Genomic DNA, 14,980 nt, shown 5'->3' with positions numbered 1-14,980 from the left:
ACAATAAATGCAGTCTTATAGTTACACCTGCATGTTAATTGATTTAAAAATATTTACATTGTTAGGTAGCTGGTTACGGTTAACAATTTCTCAAAGTCATCTTCTCTGCACAAAAGTTATGTGGGAGACTGTTAAAAGAATGCCAGAAAAAATGAGAGAACATTGGGAACAAACATTTACTGCCTTTGGTGGATTACCTACCAATGTAGCCGGACAGGAATAGTTAAAGTAAGTTATGTCACTTCTTTTGGTTAATAAAAAATGGGAAGACGTGCTTCTGTGTTGAGAGAAAAATAGCCACAGGTGGGTCTTGTCTCTAAGACAAAAATATCTTGACAACAGATGCTGTATGGTCGATACTTCCCCTTTGCTTTTTACTATCAGTTCCTTTTCTGTTTGACATTGTTGCCAAGAGCGCCAAATTGAGGATACTTGCTCTCATGGAAGATTAACTTAATATTGGAGACATTCCCGTCGTCACGGCTCCACCTATCAGCCACAGAGCAGGGAGGGGTGCATGACTCGATCTGTAGGAGACAAAAATACAGTGAATATCATCTCCTCTTCCAATAAAAAGAAAATGAGCTCGCCAGTGCCTTTCTGAAAAGTTGAGTGATTCAACTTGAAGCCGCACAAAAAAGGCAGAGTGATCTGAAAAAAAGACCCTGGGTGCAGGACTTCTCTCATTCTGCCACAGAGCTTTTTCTCCTCATTGAGAGCAATTGAAAAATGACGCTGGCTGTCAGAAACCTCGAATATGACCTAATGCATTGTTTTTTCCTCCTTTTTCATTTATATATGCAAGGTAGCTGCAATGTTTAGAGTTCAGTTGTGTGTACACTTGTTTGTCACAGTCAGCAATGTTTTTCCTTTGAGCTTGGTGTCATGCACCTGGAACACTTTGAGGTCTGAAGTTAAAAATGTGTCCTGAGAGAGTTGAAAGTCTGACTGACTAATACCCAACATAAGTAGCAGGGAGTGTAAAAAAATGGATGGAAAGTGATAAAGATTGCAAGCGGTTGTTCTGTGTTTGAAGTTTTTACAGTGTTGTATTTATCTTCTATTCAGAAACCAGGAGAACAAGAACTGAGTTTAGAAAAAAGCTTTAGAAAGACTAAGTTGAAAGGAAGAGTGTGAAAGTGGGTGTGATAGTTGGAGGAAAACAAAGAATGAGAGACAGGTGAATGAGAAAAGAACACAGAGTAAAAACTAAGCATCGTTAAATGAAAAGGTACAGTGAGACAATAAAGAGGCCATGGAGGAAAAAAAATGAACAGAGCACAAAAGGAACATGACAGCCCGGCACTTGAACAGGGAGGATGGGAGTTAGAAGACGACACACTGTTGGGAAGGAAAACAGCATTTACACGGATAAGATGGGACGGAAAAGAAGCAGGAGAGAAAGTGATTTTCTGGGAATTAAAGAGGATGGCTGCCATAGCGAGTCTCACCACTTTGGGGGCCTGGGTTTTTCAGAGTTAGTAAGAAGCAAGAACATGTTTCTTCTACCCTCTGAAGTTGTCAGCCTCCTCACCACAACGCAAGTGCTCCAGATGAGAGGTGGAGCAGACACGGATGAGAAAATGGGGCATGAATAAGACGCGTCTCCAAACCCACGGGCCATGTGTCATAATTTTCAACTCAGTGCACACTGTCAAGTTTGCCAGCATCAGCTGTTAAAGCATGTGCACCGCTGTGGCTGGCATGGTGGAGCGAGGAAGTACCAGGAGTTTCAGGAATAAAAGATGAACCGCAGCTGGGGCACAAAGCTCTCACAAATTTTAACCATCACTCGCGATGCCAGTAATTATTAATCTGCAGCACTGGACTGTAAATGCTGTATTGCTGTCCAAAGGCATAGCTTCAAAATCTTGGTCAGGTCATCAGGTCAGGTGCTAGTATGAACATTTGAACAGGTTTGGCTTGCTGTAATCATTCCTCCGGTTCACAGTGGCCCTAATCGAGATCCCTTTCTAATATCCTTTTAATGTAACTGTTGGGAAAAAAAATCCACTGTCCTCATTCTTTGCAAAAATGCGGTCCAAATGTTGATAGTATGAGGCTTCAGCAGTCTGAGTCAGACAAGTAAGAATGTCTTTCTTTGTGTTACTATTCCTCCATTCAACAAAAACAGTCTGTTAAACAAAAACAAGAAAAGGAATTCTGTTGGGAAGTCTGTAAGATTGGAAGTAGAGTAATTCAGACTGTTGACGCCTCAGATGATTTGTGGAATATATATTTGCAAGGATTGAGTAGGACTGAGCAATATTGCCTTAAAAAACATTGTAATATTCTGAGATATTTTTTCCGATGTTATTGATATATTTTTAAATCTCCTCTTTAGCACTTCGTAAATGCTTGAGCTAGGGAACAAAATCAAATATCACCATATGTTTGACCACATACCCTAACATGGATTTTGCAGCAATATTGACATTGTAACGATGACTATTGGTACTTTGAAAAAATATTTACACAATTAGATTTTTGGTAATTAATCATCAGTACTGTGAATATGATGACTAAGTTGGGAAAAGTATAAGAAGTAAAAGAACAAGTAATCAAACAGTATGGTAAGTTCACAATATTACATCACTTTTTTTTTCTTTTAATTGTGGCCACCCAAACTGTAAGGACACTCTGCCTTTAAATTAATGGCTACTGATTATTGAGCTTGAATTAGAATTTTGCAAGCTATTCACAACAATATAAACCTTCCATTAATGTATGGCTGACACTACATTCAGTTAATAGTTCTATGTGTTGGCTTTAAAAAGAATTGAGCTCACCAACGCCTTTATGAAAAGTTGAGTGAATCAACTTGAAGCCGCACAAGAAAGGCATAGGCGATCTGAAAAAAGACCCTGGGTGCAGGGCTTTCTCTCATTCTGCCACAGAAGCTTTTTCTCTTCATTGGGAACAATTGAGAAAAATGCTGGCTCTCAGAAACCTCAATAAGGGATTAGTCTTTTTACAGTTTAACTCAATTGCTTACACACTTTACAGCTACTGGGGCTTTTAACTAAATATCCAAAACTTATGACACAATCCACCAAAAGACGGACACGTTTTCCATGACTATAAACACTTTTTCTCTGTTGTCACACGTGATTCAGATTTGTTGAACTTTTGTTGAAAAACTAATTTCATGTCATACTCACTTCATTGATCTCTGTCTGCACCATGAGCTCAATTAGACAGCACAGGCATTCAATATCATTCACTGAAGTCATCACAACTGCAACTCAATTAAGACATAATTCCCCATGTGGAAACACTCATATTTTCTATGTACTGTTGGTAACCTACACATTAGGATAGGGTTATGGTTTGATATTGATATATATATAAATAGATTTAGATAGAGACGTTTTCATTGAGGCAGACAAAAGTAAAAAAAAATTTAACTTAAAATCCCTCCAGCAATAATAGCCTTAATGAAACTGAGACCTTTTTCTTTCTTCTTTTTCTTTCTCACTTTCTCACTCTCTCTCGCTCTTGCCTTCACTTTCCAGGACTGCCTCTTTCATAACTGCTGCTCTAATAAGATTCTTTTAATCCGCCTTTTAGAGTCTTAGGACCCATTGAACATCACTCATACTTTCAGAAAAGCTAAATTCATTTCTGCTGAATCAGGACTAAGACGCCTCACTGCTCAGTGTGAAGTCATATCGCCTGCTGTGCCTCTTTAAGTTAAAGTGCCTTTGTCTGTGGGTGAGTGTGCATTTGTCAAAAGGCAGTTCGTCCTCTATATGATTGCATTTGTAAGAGAGAATGTGTCTTAATTGTATGTCCCATCAGTCACCTCCCATCTGTGCCATTTCCGTGCATACAGCTACACACAGTCGCTTTTGTAGGGTGAGCCAATGAGTATGCAGGGCCAGCACTGTGATCTTCTCTGTTAATCTTCCTCACTAGACTTCATTATAGCCATCTGATCACACTTTGGCTAATGGCTAGCCTGCTGCTAATAGGAGGGTTGGGAGCAGGATTAATGTCAAGCGACACATCAACTTGTTGCAGTGAGAGTTTGAGGAGAGGACACATACAAAGCATGTCCAGAACAAATGCAGGTAACATTTTATAATGAGGTCCTTGTAGTAAATATTAGTTAATAGGTAATTATGCCCTCATAAGTCTGTATAAGATGCTATTAACATTAATAAGATTATGTCAGTGTCAATAATTACAACAAAGTTGATGGAGTAACTTGTCAACAGTTTGAGTTTCTTACAATTGTTATAATAGCATTACAAACACATTTATTAAGTTTAACTAACTAACCTACGATGGCAAAAGTCAATGAAAATAAACTTGTTAATAAGTGCAAAAAAATATATATACATTTTAATAAGGCATTTAGGTCCAGTAGCTGCAAAAGGCATAGTTAATTTAAAACAAATACACCACAACTTACCTTTCGGTCTTGATAAAGCAACTACAAAGCTTATTATAGGATTAATAATGACATCATTCTTATTTAAGTTAGTTAAACTCAATGTGTTTGCAGTGCTATTATAAACAATTATGATAAGGCTTCAGTTGATGTTCATAAAACCAATGAGAAACCACTGTCGCAAAGACAATTTAGCAAGATGACTGCTGATGGTAGCCTGGCTACTGCATGAATCCTGAAACCCTGATCTCAGTGCTCTGAAAAGGCAGAGTCAAACACCTGGTTGTATTAATGAGCAGGCAGGTTTTGTTACGTACTGATCTAGTAAAAAAAAATGGCTGTTTTGAACCATCTTGATCCCTGTTAGTGAGTGGGACACATATCAGCAGGGTAACAGACTTTCACACAACATCGTACCTCGATTGAGTGAATGCCCGTCTGTTCACTCTTGTTTTACCCCCAGTTTCTATCACTCTCTTAGCATCTGCATCAGTTTATTTCTTTTGCGGTGTAGAGTTTCAATAATGTAGTCCAATATAACCATCTTTTCAGGACGACCTAATACCTAGGGATCTCATTTTAAAGCGATACCGAATGACTCATGAGTATCCAGCCATGTTCAAACATCCACTGAAAGATGTATTGCATCCTGAAACAAAAGTTGCCTTTGAATCATATTAGTGCAAATTCTGATGTATTACTTTCTGGAATTGCATTTGTCTTCTGTTGTATTACAACACATCTCAGTGCATTTATATAGCATCCTCTTGTTCATCTACATGTCATTTACACATGCTGTAGTCCAAAGTGAAATCAGATGGATTCTCTACCCGTATATAATGCAAATAAGTTGTTTAAGTTGTTCCAGCATGATGCTTCAAACTTGTGTTTCTCTCTAGCAAGGCCTTTTGGGGGAATGTCTGGGAACAGAACATTTTGCTTATTTTTCCTTCTCTTGCTGTTTACCTCAGCTGCGAGTGATCACTACCTCATAGGTAACAACATCACAGTAGCTGTTCTGGGGATAGTCATTCCTATCGGTGAGTACTCTTGACTTTCTTGCTGTGTCGCCTTTGCTTTCTGCCTGCCTGCTTCTCCCTCCTGGCTTCTCCGTCTCTGCTTGTTGCTGAAGTCCTGCATGTTGTGTGTGGTTGTGGTGTTTTTATGTGTGTGTGTACATGCATGTGCGAGTGACTGGGTTTAGCGTGTTTGTACTCCCACTTGACTCATTAGAATAAGTATAGTTTAGACGTGTCTTTTGAACATCAAAGTTCGATGTCTTCCTCTGCAGCGATGCGTGAGCACAAAGTAATAGTTTCATGATTGAGAAAATGTACTGAGCTGTGGTATTATCCAACAATAGTCTCCTGGCCTACGGCTATGAAAAAGCCATTATGGGCCAGTGAGCTTGTCAGTCAGCGATGGCCAGGCCTTTGCAATGAGCACATTATGTCATTATTAATGAGATTTGAGCAAACGGGGAAATCCTGTTCATGCTTTGCCATCACATTTGACCAGCTGTTATAACATTAAGCTGATGTTCCTGCTCTGATCATACAGTATTGCTCACTCTGAAATCAATCCAGCGCTCTGACCTATTTCTCTGACCCAGTGCACTAAGAGTGGGTAACACAGTTGATAGAATCAGCTCTTCAATAGGAGGACATATTATATGACTGAAAAGGAGCTTAATGAGATAAAATGTTATTTTCCGAATCTCAAAATTTCCACAGCTCGAGGCCAAAAACATAATTTCCCAGGTCAAAAAGCATATTGTCTGCTTAACGCTATAAGGTCCCCAGACTACCATAGCACTAATACGAGGCAGGCATACAAAGATAACTCAAGTTATTACAATCAAACCAGCTGCTAAAGTCAATCTATTCTGTTAGATTTCATTAAAAAGAATCTCACATTTTATGGTAATATTTAATACATTTCCTGCATATCATAACTGAGAAATCAGCTGAATGTGCAAATGACCTTATAGTGGTGGCATATGTCGCTAATTAAGATCCCTTTCATCCCTAATATTGAATACTTTGATAAATAATGGGAGCTCTAAAACATCGTAATGCCATTTTTTTTTTCTCTCTTTTCATTCACAGCGATTGAGATATCAGCTCATTAAAACAACCCCCGAGACTGTTAACCCTTTCTGCTCCATCCCTCATTCTGTCCTTCTGCCATTCACTGCTGCCATAAATCCCCCATTCTGCGTTTTTTGGCAGCTTTGAAACATTAATTATTGTCGGAGGTCCACAAGGGCTGGATTTGTGCACCCCAGTTCTCCGCTCACATCCGCTAATGCACCACGCCCACCCACGGCTCCACAAGGGGAAACGACCCGGCAATGATTATCAGTCTTTAGCCAAAGTCAGGCTGTTATGCCGCTCTCTAATTGGAGTGAGATTTTCTAAATGAGACAAAAGCTGATGTTTTTTTTTAAACCAGTGAGCATTTAGAGAAGAACAAAGGAGGATCTGGGGTTTCCAGCCCAGTCACACAGGGATCTCAAGTGCCTTTTCAACAAAAGAGTAATTAGATGGGGCTTCCAGAAGAGATTCACAGCTATGTACGTGGGCGAACACACACAAAAACACTCGCACGCTTGTTTTATCTCTCCTCATTGACACACCTCTGGTCTGGCTGCTGGTCTCTACACACACATAGACTCAGACATTCACTATACAGGCACAGGTCCTAAAGGGCAGCTATGCAGTCATACTGATATGGTAATGAGAGGAGAGAGATGGCGCTTATCTCAAATCCTCCAATCCCCTTTCTCCCTCTCTCTTCCTCCCTCTTCTTCGCCTTCCCCTGTCCATTCTCCTCTCGTAACCCCATCCAAAACACCAGAGTCATGCAGTACGCAGATAGTGTGCAAAATTATAAATCACAGCCTAAATGTAGCCCAAGAATATTACAATGATGCGAGTTCAGCAACTCTGCTTGACTTGTATAAAAAAAGATTAAAACGTTATCACTGGCGTCAGGACGTTACAAGATTTAACAGAAAAGTGTCTGTGGTGCATGCATTTGTTTGAGTACGTACGTGTGTGTTATGGATGTGGAGTTAATCGTGTGTGAGATGAAGCATGCAGGCATCCATCATTGCAAACTGTGGATGTGGAATCATGTTTGTGTGATTTTGATCATTTTGTAGATTGAGACTGAGGTGGAATGTAAATGGAATGTAAATATACAGGATGAAGGCTCATTATTTTCAGTTCATTGCCAATATTCACTGAAAAAAAACAACTATTTTTTGTTCAAAAGCAGATGAATATGCAGGGTTTCCCACAGCAAATTGTGTAGCTGAGGTTGTAGTGCCAAACCACTAAGCTTATGATCTGTTTTGGTTGGCAGATCAGTGGCTGTCAGAGCAGGCCCCGGACTAAATCAGGTCTGGGTCCTTGAGTTGGTTCCAGGGGGTCCCTGGCAAATAGAAGAATAATTTATTTTCAATATGATTCAATCCATACTTAACATAATGACATTGACAAGGGATTTCATACATTTTCTGTTATAAAAGATCTGAAGGCAAAATTCTTATCAGATGGGGACCCTGGGACAAAATGTAGCATACCTTGATGGGTAAAAAGGTTTGAAAACCATTGCTTGGATGAACGCATAAACGATACCCACACCTATTCAATATGACATTTGATGTGTTTTAATATTAGCAAGGTAAAAATGCTGGTGTAAACTCATTTTCACAAGGATTTCATGTTCTCATAGATCCACAAATATGATGCTTTTCTCTGCAGGAAAAGACTGCACGTAAGCAATTTCTTTTATGAAGTGAGAGGAACTAGAAACAGGTTGTTAAAGTGCCTTCTGGGCCCTAAAATTACGGAAACGTAAGTCTTTGTGCTATAAATAAACTCGTCATCATTCTGTTTTGACAGGACTGAGTTTTGTGATCACAAGCGCATATTTTATAAACAGCAAACCCGACAACCAACACATTTCCAGGATTGTGGCAACCACGTCATATACTGTGCCCTTTCTTGCTTCTTTTTCTTATTTTCTCAGTTTTATTTAATTCCCCTACAAACCTGTCTTACAGGTATGAATTCTTATCATATACAATTCGCAAAAAATAAAGACAGAAAATAATGAGCCCTCAGTACCTGAAGGAATGTGTGAAGTGAGTGTGTGTGAGTGCTTAAAGCGCCGCTCTGTGTCCCCTGGGCTGTGTTAACGCTCCCGCCGTGTGTTGTTGTTGTGTGTGTGTTAAACACATGCAGTCCCTATCCTTGCCACAGTGGTCATTGGATTACTCTGCACCGGCGGATACCTGGTCTGGCGCAACTGGCGGCGCAAGAACACCAAGAGCATGAACTTCGACAACCCAGTCTACCGCAAAACCACGGAGGACGACGACGACGAAATCCACATTGGACGACACAGCGAGTCCATCGGCCACGTGTACCCAGCAGTGAGTGGCAGCCACAGTCAGCCATTCATAGCGCTCCCTCTAGGGGGCGGCATCACAGACAGCAACTCTCACTGGTACTCAGGGGCGCCGATGCTCTCCGGCAGCAAATGAGGGAAGCTGCAGGAGAAAGCAAGGGGTTTGGAATATTTGAGATATGGGAGTATGCGCAGGGGTTTGGAAAAGCCCGTTTGTTGTACATGTTTGCCTGGAAAGAAAGAACAGGCTCGCACACGCACACGCCCACATTCTCACACATCAGTTTTGCAGATATCACTGAAAACACAGATCGTACGAACACACAAGCCCTTCACCAGCACATCACATGGATTTCACCTTCATGACCATAATCATACAGTACATTCGTTTACCGACATCACATCTCTGTCGCCAACCCGCCATCCCATTTATTTGTACACTACGTTAGTTTTTCTGGTTGTCGATGTTTGTTCTGTTATTCTGAGACGTATGTTTCTTACGGAGCTCCCGTTTCCTTACAGAACTCCTTACACAGACACATATCACCTTTGTCTACAGAAGTAGCTGATTTTTCACACATGGTCACTAGACAACAGAAAATATGTGCCACAAGGTATTACCCTTGTTGGAGAGGAATATCGTGGATGTTGTCTTTGTTATGTTTGCTGCTAAAAATGATAACAAAGAGCCATCCAGACATTAGACGGGCACTGAGGCTTTAATAATCACCGCTGTCTTGATGCAGTGGATATGAAAGAGAGGTGCATGATGAGGGAAGCCGTGCTGTGCCGTCTTTGTTTATTATGAGTAAATTATTTTAGTACTGAGATGCTTTTGCAGGAGAGAGGGGACTAGCTTTATCGTTAAGGACAGCAGAGCACAGGAACATTCTGCAAATAAAATTTGGAATGGATAGTAATATCATGACATTGCCCTGATGTGAATTTTATGCTCTTGTTACAGTGTAAATGCAACGTGGAGAGTAAAAAGGGGAGCACAAATCAGAACCAAGGACAGTCAAAATCACAGTTTCTTGTATTTTTGAACTGCAGACTGCCCTGTTGATTTCTCTTGGATGCAGAAGCATTTTTTGTGAATCACCTATCGGGCATGAAGCTACATTTTCTCCAAACTCTGGAAACAATGCCAGCTCTGATTTGCACTCACATGCCCTTAAAAAAGTGTGTCATCAGGACACTCCTGACATTTATTGAATATATTTGTATTTCTTGCGTGGAGCGAGCAGGGAAGGGCAGCCAAAAAGGATAACGCGAGGGGGGGGGGGGAGTCAAGCGCTTTGATCGGTTGGCATGGTAACACAGATTTCTTTGTGTTGCTCCAGAGAGAAAGGAGGCAGGGAATTCTGGGTATCACTGGCATGTTGACAGGCTGGAAAACACACACACTCACACATACACATACACACACACACACACACACAAAACAGGTGCACGTCTGAGTCATATTAAGATTCAAGGTCGAATTAACAACCATCCTCAGTGTCTGGCTGCACAGAGGGAACTGCACTCTCTCTGTGTTCTTCTCGTATGTCCAAATCTCTTTTATTGTCCTCTCATTTTTATTTATCTTTTTTCTTGTTTTCTTCCTCTCCTTTCATGGCAATGTGGTAACTCAGACAACCAGAGAAATTAGGTTGGCATTATATGGGCCAGACATTTACAGCCGTAGGCAAGCATCCTGCATTCCTCACGTAAGAGCAGCCAGAGAAGGAGGGAATGAACAAGGGGAAGGGGGCCTGAAGAGGAAGGTCAGGGAGAGGAGGAGGAGGAGGAGGAGGAGGAGAGAGATGTGAATGGTTTCTATATGAACCTGTCATTTCTTTTCTGGATGCCGTCTCGACTTGAATCTTTCTCCTTCCCCTGATTTCCGTCTTTGTTCTCCGTCCATCACGCTGCCTTTTCTTTTTGCTGTTTTCTATCTCACCTCACTCTCTCCTTCACCAGCCTACTGTGATAACAGTCTTTTTATCTGCTGTTTGCAGCGCGTGGCACTCAGTCTGGAGGATGATGGCTATCCCTGAGGGGAGGACGCATTCTGCCCCCCTCCCTTCTCCCCTCAATCCCATCCTGGCCCCTCCTCTCACCACAGCCTCTACACCGCTACAATGAGGCCAGTACAACGCAGACGAGAAAAAGAGAAGGAGTCCTAATTTTGCCTCCCTGGCAAGTGAGGAGCGAGGATGACACGTACATCTCTCCTACTACTACATTACTACCACTACTAGCCACTACTACTTCCCCTAGTGCTAGTTAATTTGTAGTCTCCGCTCCACTCCTCTCTTCTCTCTGCCTCTCATTAGCTGTAGTGGTGTGTAAAATGCTGCTTGATGATTTTGCTCGAACTAACCTCATTTGGCTGTCTCAGTGCACATTGTAAATAGAAGGCTATCTGGCCACCGTACAAGGGGAAAAAGCTGGCATGCATTATTTTTGAATTCCTCATTATGACTCTTTATTTATTTGTTTGTGTTTGCTGTTGTAAATATGTCATCAGCATCTCTCTTAAGGCAGATTAGTTTGAGCTTGCAAGGATACACAGCACAGCAAGGACGTTATTTTTCCTCATAGTTCCCTTTACATTGACAGGAAACATGACAGATTTATTTTAAACAACAGGGGAATGTCATCCTTTCTCACACCCGGCCTCTCACATTTGCCTCATGGCATGCTGTATGTAGGCAGGCCACGCTAAATATAGCCAAGGGGAAAGGAGACAGAAAAAAAATGATGGGGTTGTCTGCGTGTTTGGAGGTGATTTCGGGGTGAAATAGTAAGGGGGAATGGGCGGATTTGTGCCACCAGAGGGTAGTGCCTCAAGGCAAAAAGCAGCAGGGCAGAAAAGGCTAAGGATTATGGGTAATCCTCTCTCCTGGTATCGAGGTACGCCAGCAGTCAATGAACTTGGGATTGTTTGTTTATTTACGATGGGTGTTAAGACTCGCACGTGCGCTCACGACTTTTTTTTTGGAGTCCTGTCTTTGTGTCTGCTGCCATCAATATTTTGGAGGTAAACCTGTGAAGTGTTACAAAACACCTTCCTGTGACTGTTTGAGATAAGAAAATGGTGTTCTGAGGGACTGAGTTTTATCACTTCCTGCTGCCGAACACAGTCGTTAGTGTTTGAACTTGCCCACCCCATAAACACTGATCCCAGGGACTTCTTAGCTTAACTCCTCCGTCTTTACTCTCCCTCTTTAACAATGTGCGTTTTCTAGACGAGATGCTGTTCTACATTTGGAAGGAATGACTTTCTGCTGTCACTGCGAGTTCAGCGTGGCTGTTAGTGGCCCTGTTTTGTACAAGCAGATGAGTAATAATACGCAGAGGCTGACTGAGCTTGGTGCTGATTTGATATGAAAGCTGAATAGAGAGGAAACGTGTTAACCAGCATAAAGAGCTGATCCTCCACTGGCTTGCCACAGACAAGCTTCCAGCCCATTGAATCGGATGGAATTCATGCCCAGTGACTATTGCAATAATTGCTCACAGTGTGTTGTTACTGTGAATCACTAGGAACGGTTATGACAACTTAGTCGTGGCAAATGATTTATTTTCTGGATGCCGTTCAGTCTCAATAAAGGGCATTTTGAAGCTTCCACGATCACTTCCAAGGTAAAGAAGTGCTTTACATTGTCTGAACTATACATACAACACTGGTCTTCCGTTCAACATATTTGAACAATGTTGTATTTCAGTTGAGTTGGACCTAGAAGTTCTTCTCTTTGGCACATCTGCAGTCTTTTCATGAACTTGATATACGTTATGACGGAATAAGCAAAAAAAAAAAGGACAGAATGCAAAATTAAAGTCTTCCAATAGAGGTTCCATATAGATTCAGCTGACATATTCATCTAACTGTGTGCACACAAACACACGGTTGACTAATGGTTGTTATTATTCATTGTTTCCTGGAAAGGTTTGCTACGTGTAATGCTTTGGAAACCACAGGGGAGGAAGAAAGAAACACACACAGACACACGTAGGCAGGAAACGACTGCCAGGATTAAGAATAGACTCTATGCGAACAGGTTTGTGCTCGGAAGATGAACGGTGGGCCATTTATTTTGCCAGATTTCTGCTGATGTTGTGTCTCAGTCACTTCCCGCAGAAGGATGACACTTAGCCTATGATGCACAGTGGGGGATGTGTATGTACTGTATGTGGCAAGTGGCATGCTAGACAGGCAAATTATACACCTCTCCAGCGCTGCACTCCCCTACGTCTATCTAATGAAGGAGGATTGAGCACAAGGGAGAGGCCATCTCCTTCATCTTTACCTCCTACACATGAAAAAAAATAAAATGTGTTACTGGTGGGAAGAGTGTGTCTCAGCTCGGCAGGATCTTGGGCTGGTTCAGCAGCTTCAAGCTGTGTTTGATTTTTTGGGGGGGGGGCAGAATTTAGGATTGACATTGATAACTGTAACTTTGGTAGCTGCATTTTGGTATTGAACTATGGTCCTTGTTTAATGTTATGAAGATTCATTTTCATGAAGTCCTAAGGGAAAGTTGAGGATGATAAGAAACATCTCACGGGTCAGGTATCTTTGTCAATTTCAGATGAAATAATCCCACTGCTGGATTGGCTCTGCACTCGCCAAAGTTTCCTTCATGTGTTTGCTGCAGGTGTGATGGGGTTTCACCCTGTGGGTTTGCAGATAGGAGTATAAATCATTTATTTATTGAGGTGACTGAGCATGGCATTGTCAAAAACGTATTATTGCGGTTGTGTGAAGACAGATTGGCTGATCCACTTTGTGGCCACCTAGAGAACCGTCGTCTCCACTGGATGACGCCGAAGGAAGATACTTTTGTCATTCATTATAGGCTAGGTAGTAATTGTATATGTTGCAGAGGACGGATGCTCTCTGGATGTTAACATGGAGCTGATCGGTGCTCTCATGGCAGTGTAACCCTGGTTATAATCAGCCATAATCAGTTAGATTCATAAACAACAGGCTGCAGTTATACAGATCAAGTCCAGCCCTCTGCCTCATGCTGAAGAGGCTGAAGAACAATTAATAGTGTGTTTATGTACGTTTATGAACATATGTTCACCTATTCAGTTACTGTAATACAGGGGAGATGTTGAATAGCTACGTTTGTTTCTCGCTCCAGGTCAGTTTTGTGTTAAACATTTAATTTAAATCTTGCCCAGTAGTTGATGCGCTGTTGCAAGTAACAACATCATATGTTACAAAAAGTCTATTTAACACCACAAAAGCACTGTTCAAATGAAACAAAAAACAGTATTATGTTGGACTATAGTGTGTGGCATTCTTATATGTGTGGGGCCCTAATGAATTTACGAGGTTCTGACACTTGTGAGAACCTGTGGAGCCGGTCGCACCAGCAGTTTGTACGTAAACAAATGTAATGTTAACTTAACCAGCTTGGAACATATATTATTCTTTAAAGTTGAAAGAGACATAATGAGACATCATTCACACGTCTAACTGACACTGGGTCAAAATGCTGTTTTTAATGAGTAAACATGGAAGTTCACAACAAGATTACACAATATACATCTTTCAGTCTCATGCCTTTAGGCCCTTGACATGAGACTAAATAACCAAATAATCAGTGGAGGTAATGTTATCAGATATTCAGAGATTCCTATTCACTTCTCACTCTGTTACACATATTTCTCCATGTATGCATATACTAATATATTGAGTCATTTCTACCTTTACCATCAAGAAACTACAAGCAGCTGGTGTGACACGATCCTGAATCTAGATCACAGCTTTGGAAATATATGCACTTTTTCAATAAAATATTTATGTTGTGTAGGCCTAACCAATCTATGGATTTAACTCAAGCCCCTTTTTCCAGCCCTATCTTTATAAAAGTTACAAAGGTGGAAAGTTTTCGTTCCGCTGCTGATCCGCCAGCAGAGGTAGTAACCGAGCCGTAACGGAGGCGACTTGGCAATGGAGGCGTCATGCTGGTGCTTCTTGGCTCAGCGTAAAAAAAAAACAAGATGCAAGAATTTGTTACGGCACTGTTACGGAACTTCTGTTTAAAAGGTGCTTCTATTTAAAGATAGCTGGATGTTCCTCACAAGTCCTCATGCGTAACAGGCAGGTTACCACCACCAAAGTTCAAACTAAATCAAGTCAAACCATCTATGACATGGTTGCCT

General features: G+C 41.3%; 1 protein-coding gene across 1 annotated transcript in view; it reads left to right on the top strand.

Annotated features, from left to right (window-relative positions):
• The window catches only part of lrp8 (low density lipoprotein receptor-related protein 8, apolipoprotein e receptor), a 181,663-nt gene extending 167,588 nt beyond the window's left edge, over nt 1–14,075 (top strand). The window contains exons 17-19 of the mRNA XM_030433693.1: nt 5,368–5,436; nt 8,650–8,840; nt 10,819–14,075. Of these exons, the coding sequence (XP_030289553.1) occupies nt 5,368–5,436; nt 8,650–8,840; nt 10,819–10,857 (299 nt within the window). The 3' untranslated portion in view covers nt 10,858–14,075. The remainder of the gene's footprint in view (nt 1–5,367; nt 5,437–8,649; nt 8,841–10,818) is intronic.
• Nucleotides 14,076–14,980: the final 905 nt, after the last annotated feature.

The sequence above is a fragment of the Sparus aurata genome, chromosome 11, assembly GCF_900880675.1.
Source record: "Sparus aurata chromosome 11, fSpaAur1.1, whole genome shotgun sequence".
Taxonomy (NCBI): domain Eukaryota; kingdom Metazoa; phylum Chordata; class Actinopteri; order Spariformes; family Sparidae; genus Sparus; species Sparus aurata.
Note: the sequence above shows the minus strand (reverse complement) of the source record. Positions and strands in the feature narration are given on the sequence as shown.